Genomic DNA, 12,885 nt, shown 5'->3' on the forward strand with positions numbered 1-12,885 from the left:
AGCAGGAGGGGCGGGACTAATGATGGATGACCACCATCTGTCCGGTTTAAAAATGTACACACATTCAAAAACTTTCTCCGACTCTCACACACACACTTCTGTCTGACTAGGACCAGTAGTTTATGCTAATAAAAAAATAAAATAAAACATTTCAGGGTCAGAATTACATTTTCTATAAAGGGACATTATTTGCACCCTGGAATCGATTTCCAGTTTAGTTTTTCTGATTTTTTTACCCATGTAAGAATTTTATATATATATATATATATATATATATATATATAATGACCTTATTAAACGTACCCGTGTTGTCTTTTAATGTCAAATAAATCAAAAGCCATGTTTACTCTGCAAAGGTCAAGCAGAAGCTGCATCTGACATTTCTTTACAAGGAATTTATGTTTATTTATGACTCAAAGGTGGCATGTGTGTATGTACACAACAATTACATTACTTAAACAGCTTACATAAAGTACATCAATTATAAAAAAAATAAATAAAAAAAACAGAAACTCATTAACCAGTAGGGCTGCAATTATTGTTGATTTTTGCTCTTCATATTGTAATAATGATTGTTAATATTGATTAACTGATTAATAGAATGCATTAAAAAACATTGTGTGTAGGGAAATGGCACACCATATTCTGGCTACACCGACAAAAGCTAACAATCATTTATGTTTATTGCTTTTTATCCATTAGAAATCAATATTTGTCATCCACTTTCACATTTCACTTGCTACAACTATAATAGATTTAGTATTTTTGCTTATTGTGCTGGCATTTTTACCCTAAGCCTTAATAATTTGTAGTCGTTTAAAATAAATATATACATATATACACACAGTACACCTATTCAACTGCTTGTGAACGCAAATTTCTAATCAGCTAATCACATAGCAGCAACTCGTCACATTTAGGCATGTTGACATGGTCAAGACGATCTGCTGAAGTTCAAGTTTAACCCTTATGCTGCATTAGGGACATTTTTGGTCTTTTGCAGTTTAATTTCTTTGACCATTTTGGCTGTTTTAATGCAAATGGTATGAAATTTGGCAAAATTGTGACTTTTTGGATACATGTAAAAAATGTGATCCCATTTTGCAAAATATGTAGAACACACACTGTGTAGATCAAATAGTAACACTCAGCACCATAAAGACCAAAAATGGCCCATTGAAACCCATTAAAACGTTGTTTAAATCTGAGGCTGTCAGTAATACATGAAACATGATTTTTGCACAAACATCCTTTCATTTTGAAGCAAAAGCATTATATTTGCATTATATAGTGTATTCCACCAGATGACGTCACTACATATTTATTCCCTATGGGTGGAAATGCACCTTATTTTAGGCAATAGGCAATGTTTAATAGGTGGCCATTTTTGGTCTCTAACGCGCTAAGTGGGATTTTTTGCAAAGTGGGACTGTGATAATCCAAATCTAAAGTTTTCTCTTTGCATTTAGTTTATTGAAAATAATTGAATTTTTGTGTTTTTTCCTCTTATACAAATCGATGGTTTCGCAAACAAAACTGGTAATTAAAGGGTTAAAATCCTGAAATTGAATACATTTTTGGTAGTTATGATGAGGACTGATGCTGGTTAAAAGATTTAACTTGGTAAAAGTGGAAAATAATAATAATATATAATATTTTAGGCAATGTTTAATATGTGGCCATTTTTGGTCCTTAATGCACTCAACGGTGTTAAAAATCTAATGCAGCACAAGGGTTAAGAGAATAAAAGTTTATGTTTACATAATATATGTGTGTGTGTGCAGTGTATAATTATTTTGTATATATTCATACATACATATGCATGCATATATATATATATGAAGAGTTCAGATGCAAAAGCCTCTAAGTGCCATTTGAAATTTTCTTCTAGAATGATAATTTTTATCAAGCTTGTATATTTAAGTTCAGCGATTTCACTTAAATTGCAATGATAATTACCTATTAATTGTTATTTAAGTGAAATTACTGAGCTTAAATATACAAGTTTGATAAAAATCATCATTAAAGAAGAAAATTTCAAATGGCATTTAGAGGCTTTTGCATCTGAACTCTTCATATATATATATATATATAAGAATTATTTGCATGTAAATACTGTGTATATATATATATATATATATATATATATATATATATATATATAAGAATTATTTGCATGTAAATACTGTGTGTATATATATATATATATATATATATATATATATATACATTTTATATATGAATAACATATAATTTTCTTATGCATGTGTATTTATATATACAAAATAATTATACACAGCAGACAGAACACACAAATATATTATGTAAAAACAAATTTTTTTTTATTTTGGATGCAATTAATCACAATTAATCTTTGCACAGCCTTAATATATATAAAATATTGTACAAAACTGTTACATTAACTATCTTAAATGACTGAGAATGTGAGGAAAAATGAACCTAATTGTTGTGAAAATAATGTCACAGTGAAAAAATTTAAATATATATTGAAAATTAACATTAACCAGCACCAGCTCGACTGTAATTGGAGTATTGCTTGTGTAACTGGTGTGGAGAGAGAGGCCGACGCCTCCCTCATGTTTATTCATTAGACACAGCACAGACTGAGCGCACTGAGCGTGTGCAAACGTCCAACAATAGCTGCGGTCCCAGGTGAGGGTCAGAGAGTGTGTGTCTGAGCCTCAGACACACTAAAACAGATCAATACAGATCTCTCTCTCTCTGTCTGTACAAAAACACAGCAATCATCAGGTCGCACTGCTCTAAATGATGGATGGCAGAATGTCAGGGGGCGACAAACACTCCTCTCTTTTTTATTGCAAGAGGCTATCGAAAACCAGTACTTATTCAGAACTAGTTCTGCTTTTAAGTAAATACTAGAACCAATTTGGATATTTGTACACCTCTATTGAATCACATATGTAAATATTAAGAATATAATAAAATCATTTTAACCGATAAAAAATGTTTTGTTTAGTATATTTTTGGGTCCTTGAATAATAAAAGGTATAAAACAAGAACATAATGACATCAGGATTTCCATCTCAGACAGAGTCACTCACCTGTATATGGACACATTCTCTATCATCTGGTTTGCTCTGTCGTAGAGAATAATCCCTCGAGGAGAAACCTTTAGCGTCACCTTCTGAAGCTTCTTCCAACCAGCTTTAGCCTGAGAGAGAAAGAGACAGAAAACTTGGCTTTATCAAGCAGCTGTCAAATAATTTGAGTCCATCAGAGCTGATTTTGGAGGCTTTGTGTGTTTTTTCCTCAGCATCTTGTGCAATGAGCAGCACACTTTCAAGCTGTGTTGTTAAAAACAGTAACACTTTACAATAAGGTCTCATAATTTGTTAATGTATTAACTAACATGGACTAACAGTGAACTATATATTTAGAATATAAATATTAGATAAAAAAAACTTTAGTTAGCTATTAGATATGTTTCCTGAAATAAACTGAAATTCAATTGAAAACATGTATTTCGGTCCTCCTCACAGATAATTTTCCATAGTAAAGAAAAAAATATATACATAATAAATAAAAAGGTGTAGTCTCAATTATCTCATAACTTTTATCTCATTTGATTCATACAAAATAAACGACATACACATATCAGATATCAGTTAAAATATGACATACACAAATTATTCATATTGTGTTTTTATACATTTTCTTGAATTTACAGACTGAACTACACAATTTTAATTCCTTATCACGATTATTCCATAGTTTACCCCTTTAACAGATTAACATTATTTTATTATTAGTGCTTGCCCAAGTTTACTCTCTCTTCTTTCGAACAGCCTCTGAATACAATTTTCAATTACAAAATGTTTTATTCTATTTAGTATTGCCATGGATTTAGACATTTTTTTGCTTTTACATTATTTATATGTGGTTTCCAGCATAGTTTATGAACTATTATAACACCCACAAATGTTGTTTTCTTACATATCATCTTATAGTCAGAAGTTAGAGATATCAAGTAGGAATATTCCACATCTGGCTTTTACACACACACACACACACACACACACACTCACTGACATAGTCAGTTTGGTATGCAACAGCTTTTTAATGTTGATTCACAACAATCTGAAGCGTTTAAAAACCTCAAAACAACCTTACATCATGACAGGATCCAGCCTGTTCAAATGCACAGAACCACACCCAGAAACCCCCTGAGACACACACACACACACACATTGGCACCACTCACAAACCATTAGAGACAGATTAGAGCTTAAAAGCATCAAATTCTACACTTTTGTGTCTATTTTCCCTGAATTTCACTTACACTTGGAAATAAAGGTTTGTATGCATTGATGGTTTCATGGAGAACCTTTATTTTCATATAAACCTTTATACTGTACATTAAAGTCCTCCAAGGTGAAAATCAAGATTTTAATGATGTTTATATGTCTATGTGGTGTTTTTAATATGCTTTAAGACAAACCATGTGCAAGTCAATCCGGAATCCAATTCGGACAGTCTTTTGAGCTTTTTGCTCAAAATGTTGCTTTATTTAATGAAACTCACCCACATGCAAGGGTTGAATAAAAAGCAGAGGCTCTATTCTTTCTCTTGAAATATTGCATGTTCAGATATTCATACTACAATAAAAAATTGCAGGGGCCATTCAACATTTTGAGAAAATTATCAAAAATGCTGGTGCTGGCTGGCAACTTTATTTAAAAAAAAATAAATAAATTTAAAGCGCTGACAGGGAAAGAGTTAAGAACAGAACTATTTCATGTTTTTTTCTTCCAAATTTCACATTTAACTCAATGTGTTGCTTTCTTTTTCATTGTAATTGTTTGTGAAATTCACTAGCAATTGTGAGTGAAAATTGTTTCTACACCAGTTTTGTTGTTCAGTGTGACGTGCGTGTCTTACTGTGGCAACGATCCTCTTGACAGCAGCGGCCGAGAGCTCTTCTCCTTTGGGTTCCTCCACCAGTGTCATGCCCAGATACTTCAGCTGAAACACCATCCCCTCCAGCAGCGTCTCCCGCGTGTCCGTCCAGTTCTCCGGCAGCTCTGGAAACACACACACAGGATTAACATATGTGTGCATGATGCAAACCTGGCCAAAAACATGGCAACACACACAAACCCACTCAAACTAACGTGTGAATCTCACAAAAACAAGTCAAGGTCACATTTCACCCATAAATAAAAAGAAAATAAATTATATTTTATAATTATGTTTTGCATAAATTACTAAATTCTCTAAAACACATACACGCTCATTATCTCGACAAATAAACCTGGAAAATACTAAAGCCACTGAATGAATAACAGCTGAAAACATCTGCATATGAAACACATCACACAATCCTTCATTAAAAAACCCCGTCTTCAATCAGGACTTTTATCCTCTGCTCTTTGATCGACACCTGTACCGGAGATAAATGTCTCATAAAAATCATGATTTCATGTAAACACAAAAAACTGTGTATATATCCACAATAACCAATGCATTCTCATCCTAGGGCGTCATTTAGTGACGCTTTTGACATTTCGTCTAAATGCCTAAATCCAGCGCACATGGCACCCTTTAGCATCAATATAACATGCTTCGGTTATGGGTAGGTTTAGGACTGGGGTAGGGTTAGGGTTAGACCACTAGAAGGCGCCTTCTGCCCCATATATATATATATATATACAGTATATATATATACACGGCTTGTATAGTATATGAGTATATATATAGCTCAGTATATGACGCCTTGGGGATGAGAACGGGCTGTAAATATAACAGTAACCAATCTAGTCCATTTGGACTAAAGTGGGCATGTAATAGTGTTGCATGCATTGGTTTATAAACACACAGTGTCTATTTACACTAAGAGCAAAAAGTCCACCTTAAACTCTACTAACTCCAGTTATAACGGAAAAATAACGGAAGCTGCAGCGTAAGTTGTCAACGATAGCTATAGTGTAGGGGTAAGACACTGAACACACATAAACCCCCACATATCGCTCTCCTGTTCTGTCTGGTCTCAGACAGCAATCAATGAGTGTGTGTTTAACCCCACAACAGCATTGACCTGTGACAGAGGTTAGGGTCAGGGGTCAAGGACACGCATCTAATCCGCTCCTCTCCACAGTGTCTGCCTTATATATATCAACCTTGCTTAATGCATCTCAGCATGACAGAAAGCAAGAAAGAAACCACAAAAGAATGCTTTCTTGCAAACAAAGCAACAAAAACAAACAAACAATGGCAATAGACAAACAAATAAACAAATAAAGGAACAAAACCAAGGCAAGAAAAAACAAATAAAACAAAGAACCATTGAAACAAACAAGCAAAAACAGACAAAAGGAAGAAGAAAAGAAACTAAAGAAATGAAAAATAAACTTTTTAAAGGTTTGCATTGTGAATCTGTAATCAAGGCTCTAAATGCGCGACACATGCATGAAATGAAAACGGATATTGATTAATGCTGATTTCATGAATGATTCATGAGTTTTTGGTCGACGGGGGGTCTCTGAAACCCTCATCAGAGATCAAATGACAGAACAATCTGCCTACAAGAGTCAATTTTACTCTCCCAGACCTTCATAATCATTCTTCCCCACTGTGACAGATCAATGTTATGAAATATATTCAGCTCAAAACACTACAGTTAGCTGGTATCCTCAGAACTCAGAACTGTGTATATGATGTATTTTGTACACAAATGTGAAAAACACTGGCGGAAATGCGCGTTCGTGACTCTCCTGTTCGAACTCGTTCATCAAAATTAACATATCTGTTTGAGTCATTTTGTTCATTTCGCTCATTGAATGAACCAAATGACTCGAAAAAAGATTCGTTCATTTTGATGAACAGGAGAGTCACGAACATGCATCACAGAACAGAGCAAGGCGAGCATTTGTGCTTATAAAACAAACTTTTTTATTTATTTTTGAAATGTGCGATCATTTCGCTTGATAAGACCCTTATTCATCGTCTGGTGTCGTTTAAAGCCCTTTGAAGCTGCACTGAAACTCTCATTTGGACCTTGAACCGTTTGGTTCCCATTGAAGTCCATTATATGGAGAAAAATCCTGGAATGTTTTCATCAATTTCTTTTCGACTGAAGAAAGAAAGACGTGGATATTTTGGATGACATGGGGGTGAGTAAATTATCAGCAAAAGTTTATTTAAAAGTGAAAAACTCCTTTAAAATCGGCATGCAACAAAAGTTGCAATAGTCTTTATCGATAGCCAGGCGAACTCAGCCCACAACATTTGAGGTCGGAAAGTTTGGTCTGGAGTCTGGACTTGATCTGTTGTGGAGCAACTACGCTTGAACCAGAGCTGTTCGGACCAATCAAATTGTCAGGCCATCAATTTATTAGATGATGGTGAACAGTAACGTAATCACCCACGTCTCCAAAGAGCGCTTGGGTTGAATTAGTTTACAACAAAGCCGGCTGCCGGCCTGCCGCTGGAGAATTGAGATGTGTAGATTCTGCCATCGAATTGGTTTTAAGAGGAACAGAGAACCGTGATCAAGTCATTTGTCGATCGTAAACATGAATGAACAACATACGTATAGACTTACTGCGTTGCTTTGATTGGTTGTACGTCTATCCAATTGAGTGCAGAGGCATTTTCTTTCCTGGTTCGGTTGAAACGCCGAAACCCATAATCACAGCCCAATGGAGCAGTATAGACTAGAATCCGAGTATGACGACGTCAGGCTAAATGTACATCTGCTTCTCGAACAAGAAAAATATAGTGTGGGACTTGTTTTGCCCATATTGGTATCTCATGTGAGTAATAGGTTTTCCCAAAAAAACAACACCACCAAAACAAGATTTGTCCATTTTGATTTCATGGTGACTTTATCGATCCTGTCTCAAATGACGCCTTTAACCCTTGCTGTTACCCCAGTTTCCACTTCAGTGAAATAAGCAAGTGTTGTTGGTTTGACTTAAAAAATGAAGTAACCTGGTTGCCTTCAAATTTTAAGTTCATTGAAATGAAAAAATTAAGTTAATACAATGAAGGAGCTTGATTTAATCACCAGAAACTCAAAATATGATGGTATCTGAATTACATAAATTATCTAAGTTGATTTGACAAAAGAAAAAATGTAATTACAAATCATGAAAATATTTTTTTACAGTGCAGGAACAGACAGACTTCGAGTCTAATTGGACAAATGATTTATTTTGCATTACACACTGCAGAGTCAAACACAGTGTATCAATCATGTGTACAAGCACTTATGAGCCCGGAGTGTAAAGAATTGCACCTGTGGCATGCTGGGATGCCTGTTGGATGACACAGGCGTGTGTGATTTGTGAGGGTCTTCCCGCTTCACTGAACATCAAAGCGGAGCGTGAGGAATCAGAGCACATCACACACACAAATAGCAGTGCCAGAGACAACAAACAGTGTGTGTGTGTGTGTGTGCGCATGTGTGTCTGAACGCACAGAGCTGCTGGGGTCAGGAACATGAACCAGAGACACAAACATACATGATTCCCACTGACCGGATCCACTCACACACACACACACACACACATAAAACCCTTCTGCAATGATACCAGATCAATAAATACATTTAAAGAACAGCATCCAGACAAAGCAAGATCATAATCTCACAAGAACATGTCCAGGTCATAGATAAGAAAAAAAAAATATATATATATATCTTGCATACAAATAAAGCCTATTTTAGAATCTAGAACAAATTTATATATATATATATCATATAGCATTAAACAATTATTTATATATATATATATATATATATATATATATATATATACAGTCTGACAGAGCACTGAATCAAATGAAAGAGTGTCGTGTTATCCAGAGCAGGACATGCCTTCATTAAAGGAAACCAACAGAGTAACTCTCAAACTGCTGATAGGAAAGAGGGAGGCAGAGGAGAGCGAGAAACGAGAGATAGAGGAGGGAGAGATTTGACGGGTGGAGTAGAGAGGAGACAGAAGTTAGATTAAAGAAAACACATCTGCCGTGTTTACGGCTCCACTCATAAACAACCTTCAAAAGGAATATCGTCCGAAGATCCGCTGCTCCCTCAACACTCGTTCATCTTTGGATCCATCAAAGTGACTGACTAATATTTCATAAACCATCATCTTAATATTCCCTCATACCAAACAACCAATCGGATAAACCACAAACACAACAGAGGAATAGGAGAGAAACATTTCATGCAAACACTATAGTGTAATATTTATTTTAAATGCATTTTTTATTTTCTTTGAAAGTTTCCTAAAAAGTGTATTATTAGTCAAGTTGTGCATTCCTTGCTAGTCTTGTGATTTAAGAATGAGAGACCAATTGCATACATAATATAATTTCTGATTTGTTTTTCATGAATTATTCATATGTAAAGCTGCATATTAGAATAAACTGAAATTGCAATATTTGTTGTTTTTTTTTTCTGATAAAGTTCCACCATATATATATATATATATATATATATATATATATTAGGGCTGTACAAAAATAAATCGCGATTAATTGCATCCAAAATAAAAGTTTGTGTACATAATATGTGTTTACACATTATTGTGTATAATTACATATGCATGCATGTATATATTAAAGAATTATTTGCATGTAAATACAGTATATATATATATATATATATATATACATATATATATATACAGTGTGTATATATATATAACATATATAATCTATATTATAAATACATATAAATATTTTATATATGAATAACACATTTACATTTTCCTAAATATATACATGCGATATATACATTCACAATTAATCTTTGCACAGCCCTAATATATATATATATATATATATATATATATATATATATATACAGTATATAGATATATATAGATATAGATGGATAGATGGATTTTATTTGATTGATTTTATGTGATTATTATGAAATATATTAAAGAAAAATACTATTGTACAGTAATTTACTTCATTGTAATTTAATTTATTTCATTATAATTTATACATTATAATTTATTTTATACATTATAATTTATACATTGTAATTCATTTCATTATAAAATTACAATACTAATATTTACATCTTAATTTATCTATCATCAAACACTATTCCATCAAGCTTTTATTTTGACAGGTTGCCAGTAAATAAAGAAATGTGCTGCATTTCAGAGTGAAACAGGTTTTCCAAGTGAATTATGTACACAGAGTAATAAAATACCATTTAATATTTTTTAAAATAAATATATGTGCTGTTTAATATGAAATAAATAAATGTAAAAAGATATTGCCCCTAGTGTCAGTGTATAGTTAGCCATTTGTGCTAACTTCTACTCTTTCAAAAGGGTATCTTGACTTCACTGGTGTAAAGGATGCAGTTTGTAGATTGGCATGCTGCGGGTTTAAAGAAGCGCTCACACACACACACACACACACACACACAGCTGAGCGGGCATGTCAGATGAGGTTTCAGTTACAGTATCTGTGCAGGATGTAAATACTGGAGGAGGATATGTGGGTCAGGACTGGATAAGATCTACACAAGAATTTCACTCCCATCCTCAAACCAGCAGCCGATGTTAAGTTACTGTACATCAGACCGCATTACCACAAAGCTACATCAGAACGCATGGTTTCAGAAGAGTGTTATTTTAGCATCATTCATATCATATTATAGTTTTTGTATATAGAATTTATTTTTATATATAATCCAACACTAATAACATAGGCTACAGCATAACAGATTCTCGGTAAGGAACGAGTGTCTATCAGATGCAGACTTGTCCAATTTAAGATGCGATCGATGTGGACAGACGCCTGCTTCACTGGCACACCTTCTGGAAGCGTTCCTACGTTTCTAATTAATGGCTCACAATTTTTCAGTCATTGTCGGACATCTTAAAGTGGCCATTAGACTCAGATCCAGTTCCCAGCAATCTCTGGTGTTAATGTAGTGCTATCAAATAATCAATACAAAATGACTACATGCGTTACACTCTTGGCACGAAGAGGGGCATTACTCAACTGGAAGCAAAAGGAAAAGCAAAACCCTCATCTTATCTGCTCTGTCTGCATATAGAGCTCAGTCAGGAGAGAAGCAGATGAAAACGAGGCTGTAAGTGATAGACTTAAAGGGATACCCCCCTTTTTTTTGGAATAGGCTCATTTTACAACAAGTTAAACAGTTGGGTTTTACCGTTTTCGAATGTATTCGGCCAATTTTTTGATATTTAGAAGAATATCAGTAACCAGACAGTTTCTGGTCTCACTGACTTCCATAGAAGGATATACCACTCGTGAGTCACAGCATTAATTTTGTTTTGACTATGTTTTGAAAGTGACGAAAACTTTTAAAAACTGTTTTAATGGAGCTTTTGTCCACTTAACAGGTTTTTTTTTTTTTAAACGGGAGAAACACCGGTGCACAAATCTTCTTAGGCCCCGTCCTCCACACTACTGCGTTTTCGTTTAAAAACGGAGACCTTTTGCTACGTTTGCACCTCCCGTCCACACTAAAACGGGAAAAACGAAGACCTAAAACGGAGAAGTTTAGAAACGCCGCAGCTGCGTTTTGAATCTCCGGAGGGCGTTTTAGTGTGGACGAGACAAAACGGAGGAGTTTACAAACGATGACGCAGAGGCTCACGCTCGGCTCTATGATTGGGTGTCATCAGTCATGACGTATCTTTCCCTGATTCGCCAACCACTGTTTACACCGGCGCGCGCATGTCCAGTGTTGGTGAATGGTCACGTGATCCACGTTTTCAGTCGTTTTAGTGTGGACGGAGATAAATTCTAATACGCAGGTAAAACGGTAGTGTGGACGGAGATCGTTTTCGTTTTAATTCTCCGTTTTTAAACGAAAACGCAGTAGTGTGGACGGGGCCTTAGTAGCAAATTTATTAGAGGTGCAACAATTGACTAACGTTTCGATGTACAACTACATCTTCATCAGAGTCCTTGGAGAAAATGAGTAATGAAGCCCTTAATAAGGATCATCAACAGGTGTGATTGTATGTAAAGGGGGCGTGACTCGCCCAGGACGCACTCATCAAAACCAAGGTGCCACACTCAAACTATCATTAAAAAAAATTTAAATGCACAAACATGGCTGAAAGGTAAAAGTAAGAAACATGTATGGAATCCACATGGTTTCAAAGGGAATCAAAATATCTACAACTCACAAAATATATGTTAAAAAAAAAAATAATTTGATAAGTTTAATTCTTCATTTAAACCAAAAGGTTCAAGAGTGTTAAGTGCATATATCCAGAACGCTTCCCTGCATAGAAGTTTATTAATAATATCACCACCTCTGGGTGGGGGTGTAATTTTCTCAATTCCCCAAAACTTCAAAGATGCAGGGGAACCAAGATTGGCCTGCTTATAATGCCTCGCCATGGCATAAGTTAAGTTCAGGTTGTTGTTTTTTTACTTCGTAAAGACATTTCGTCCGCTGAACAATCAATATATTGTTACAACAGCACGTCCATTAAATGCACTGTATTCCCTCCCCTCACAGCCTCGTTTTTTATTCCCGTCAAAAAATTAATATGGCACGACCCTGACTAATGTCTATTAATGTTATCTGGCAAAAAACAAAAGATTGACTAAAATGACATATAAATTTGTGATATATATTAGTGCTCTAGCCCTTTTCTTTAGGTTTTATCGCTGAAGGAATGAAGCAACTCGTCATTATGCGCAAGTACATCATGAGCGAGTCAATGTTCAGCAGGAACTACAGGTGATGAAACCAGCAGAAAGTCAGAGTGTGTTTTCCCATATGGAGACCCCGGAAGAAACCTCGGAGCTGTTCCACTTCTCTCAAGGAAAACCCCTTGTGTCCTGTTCACTTGATCCGTTGGGATTAGGCAGGGCAAACCCTCTAAACGT

At 34.8% G+C, this 12,885-nt stretch overlaps 1 protein-coding gene across 1 annotated transcript in view; it reads right to left on the bottom strand.

The window, feature by feature from the left end:
* ldlrap1b (low density lipoprotein receptor adaptor protein 1b) overlaps positions 1-12,885 on the bottom strand; it is a 41,623-nt gene that overhangs the window by 16,565 nt on the left and 12,173 nt on the right. Inside the window, exons 2-3 of the mRNA XM_039672500.2 lie at positions 4,921-5,063; positions 3,084-3,193 (exon numbers count right to left, since the gene is read on the bottom strand). Of these exons, the coding sequence (XP_039528434.2) occupies positions 3,084-3,193; positions 4,921-5,063 (253 nt within the window). The remainder of the gene's footprint in view (positions 1-3,083; positions 3,194-4,920; positions 5,064-12,885) is intronic.

Source organism: Pimephales promelas, chromosome 11 (assembly GCF_988280905.1).
Source record: "Pimephales promelas chromosome 11, fPimPro1.hap1.1, whole genome shotgun sequence".
Taxonomy (NCBI): Eukaryota; Metazoa; Chordata; class Actinopteri; order Cypriniformes; family Leuciscidae; genus Pimephales; species Pimephales promelas.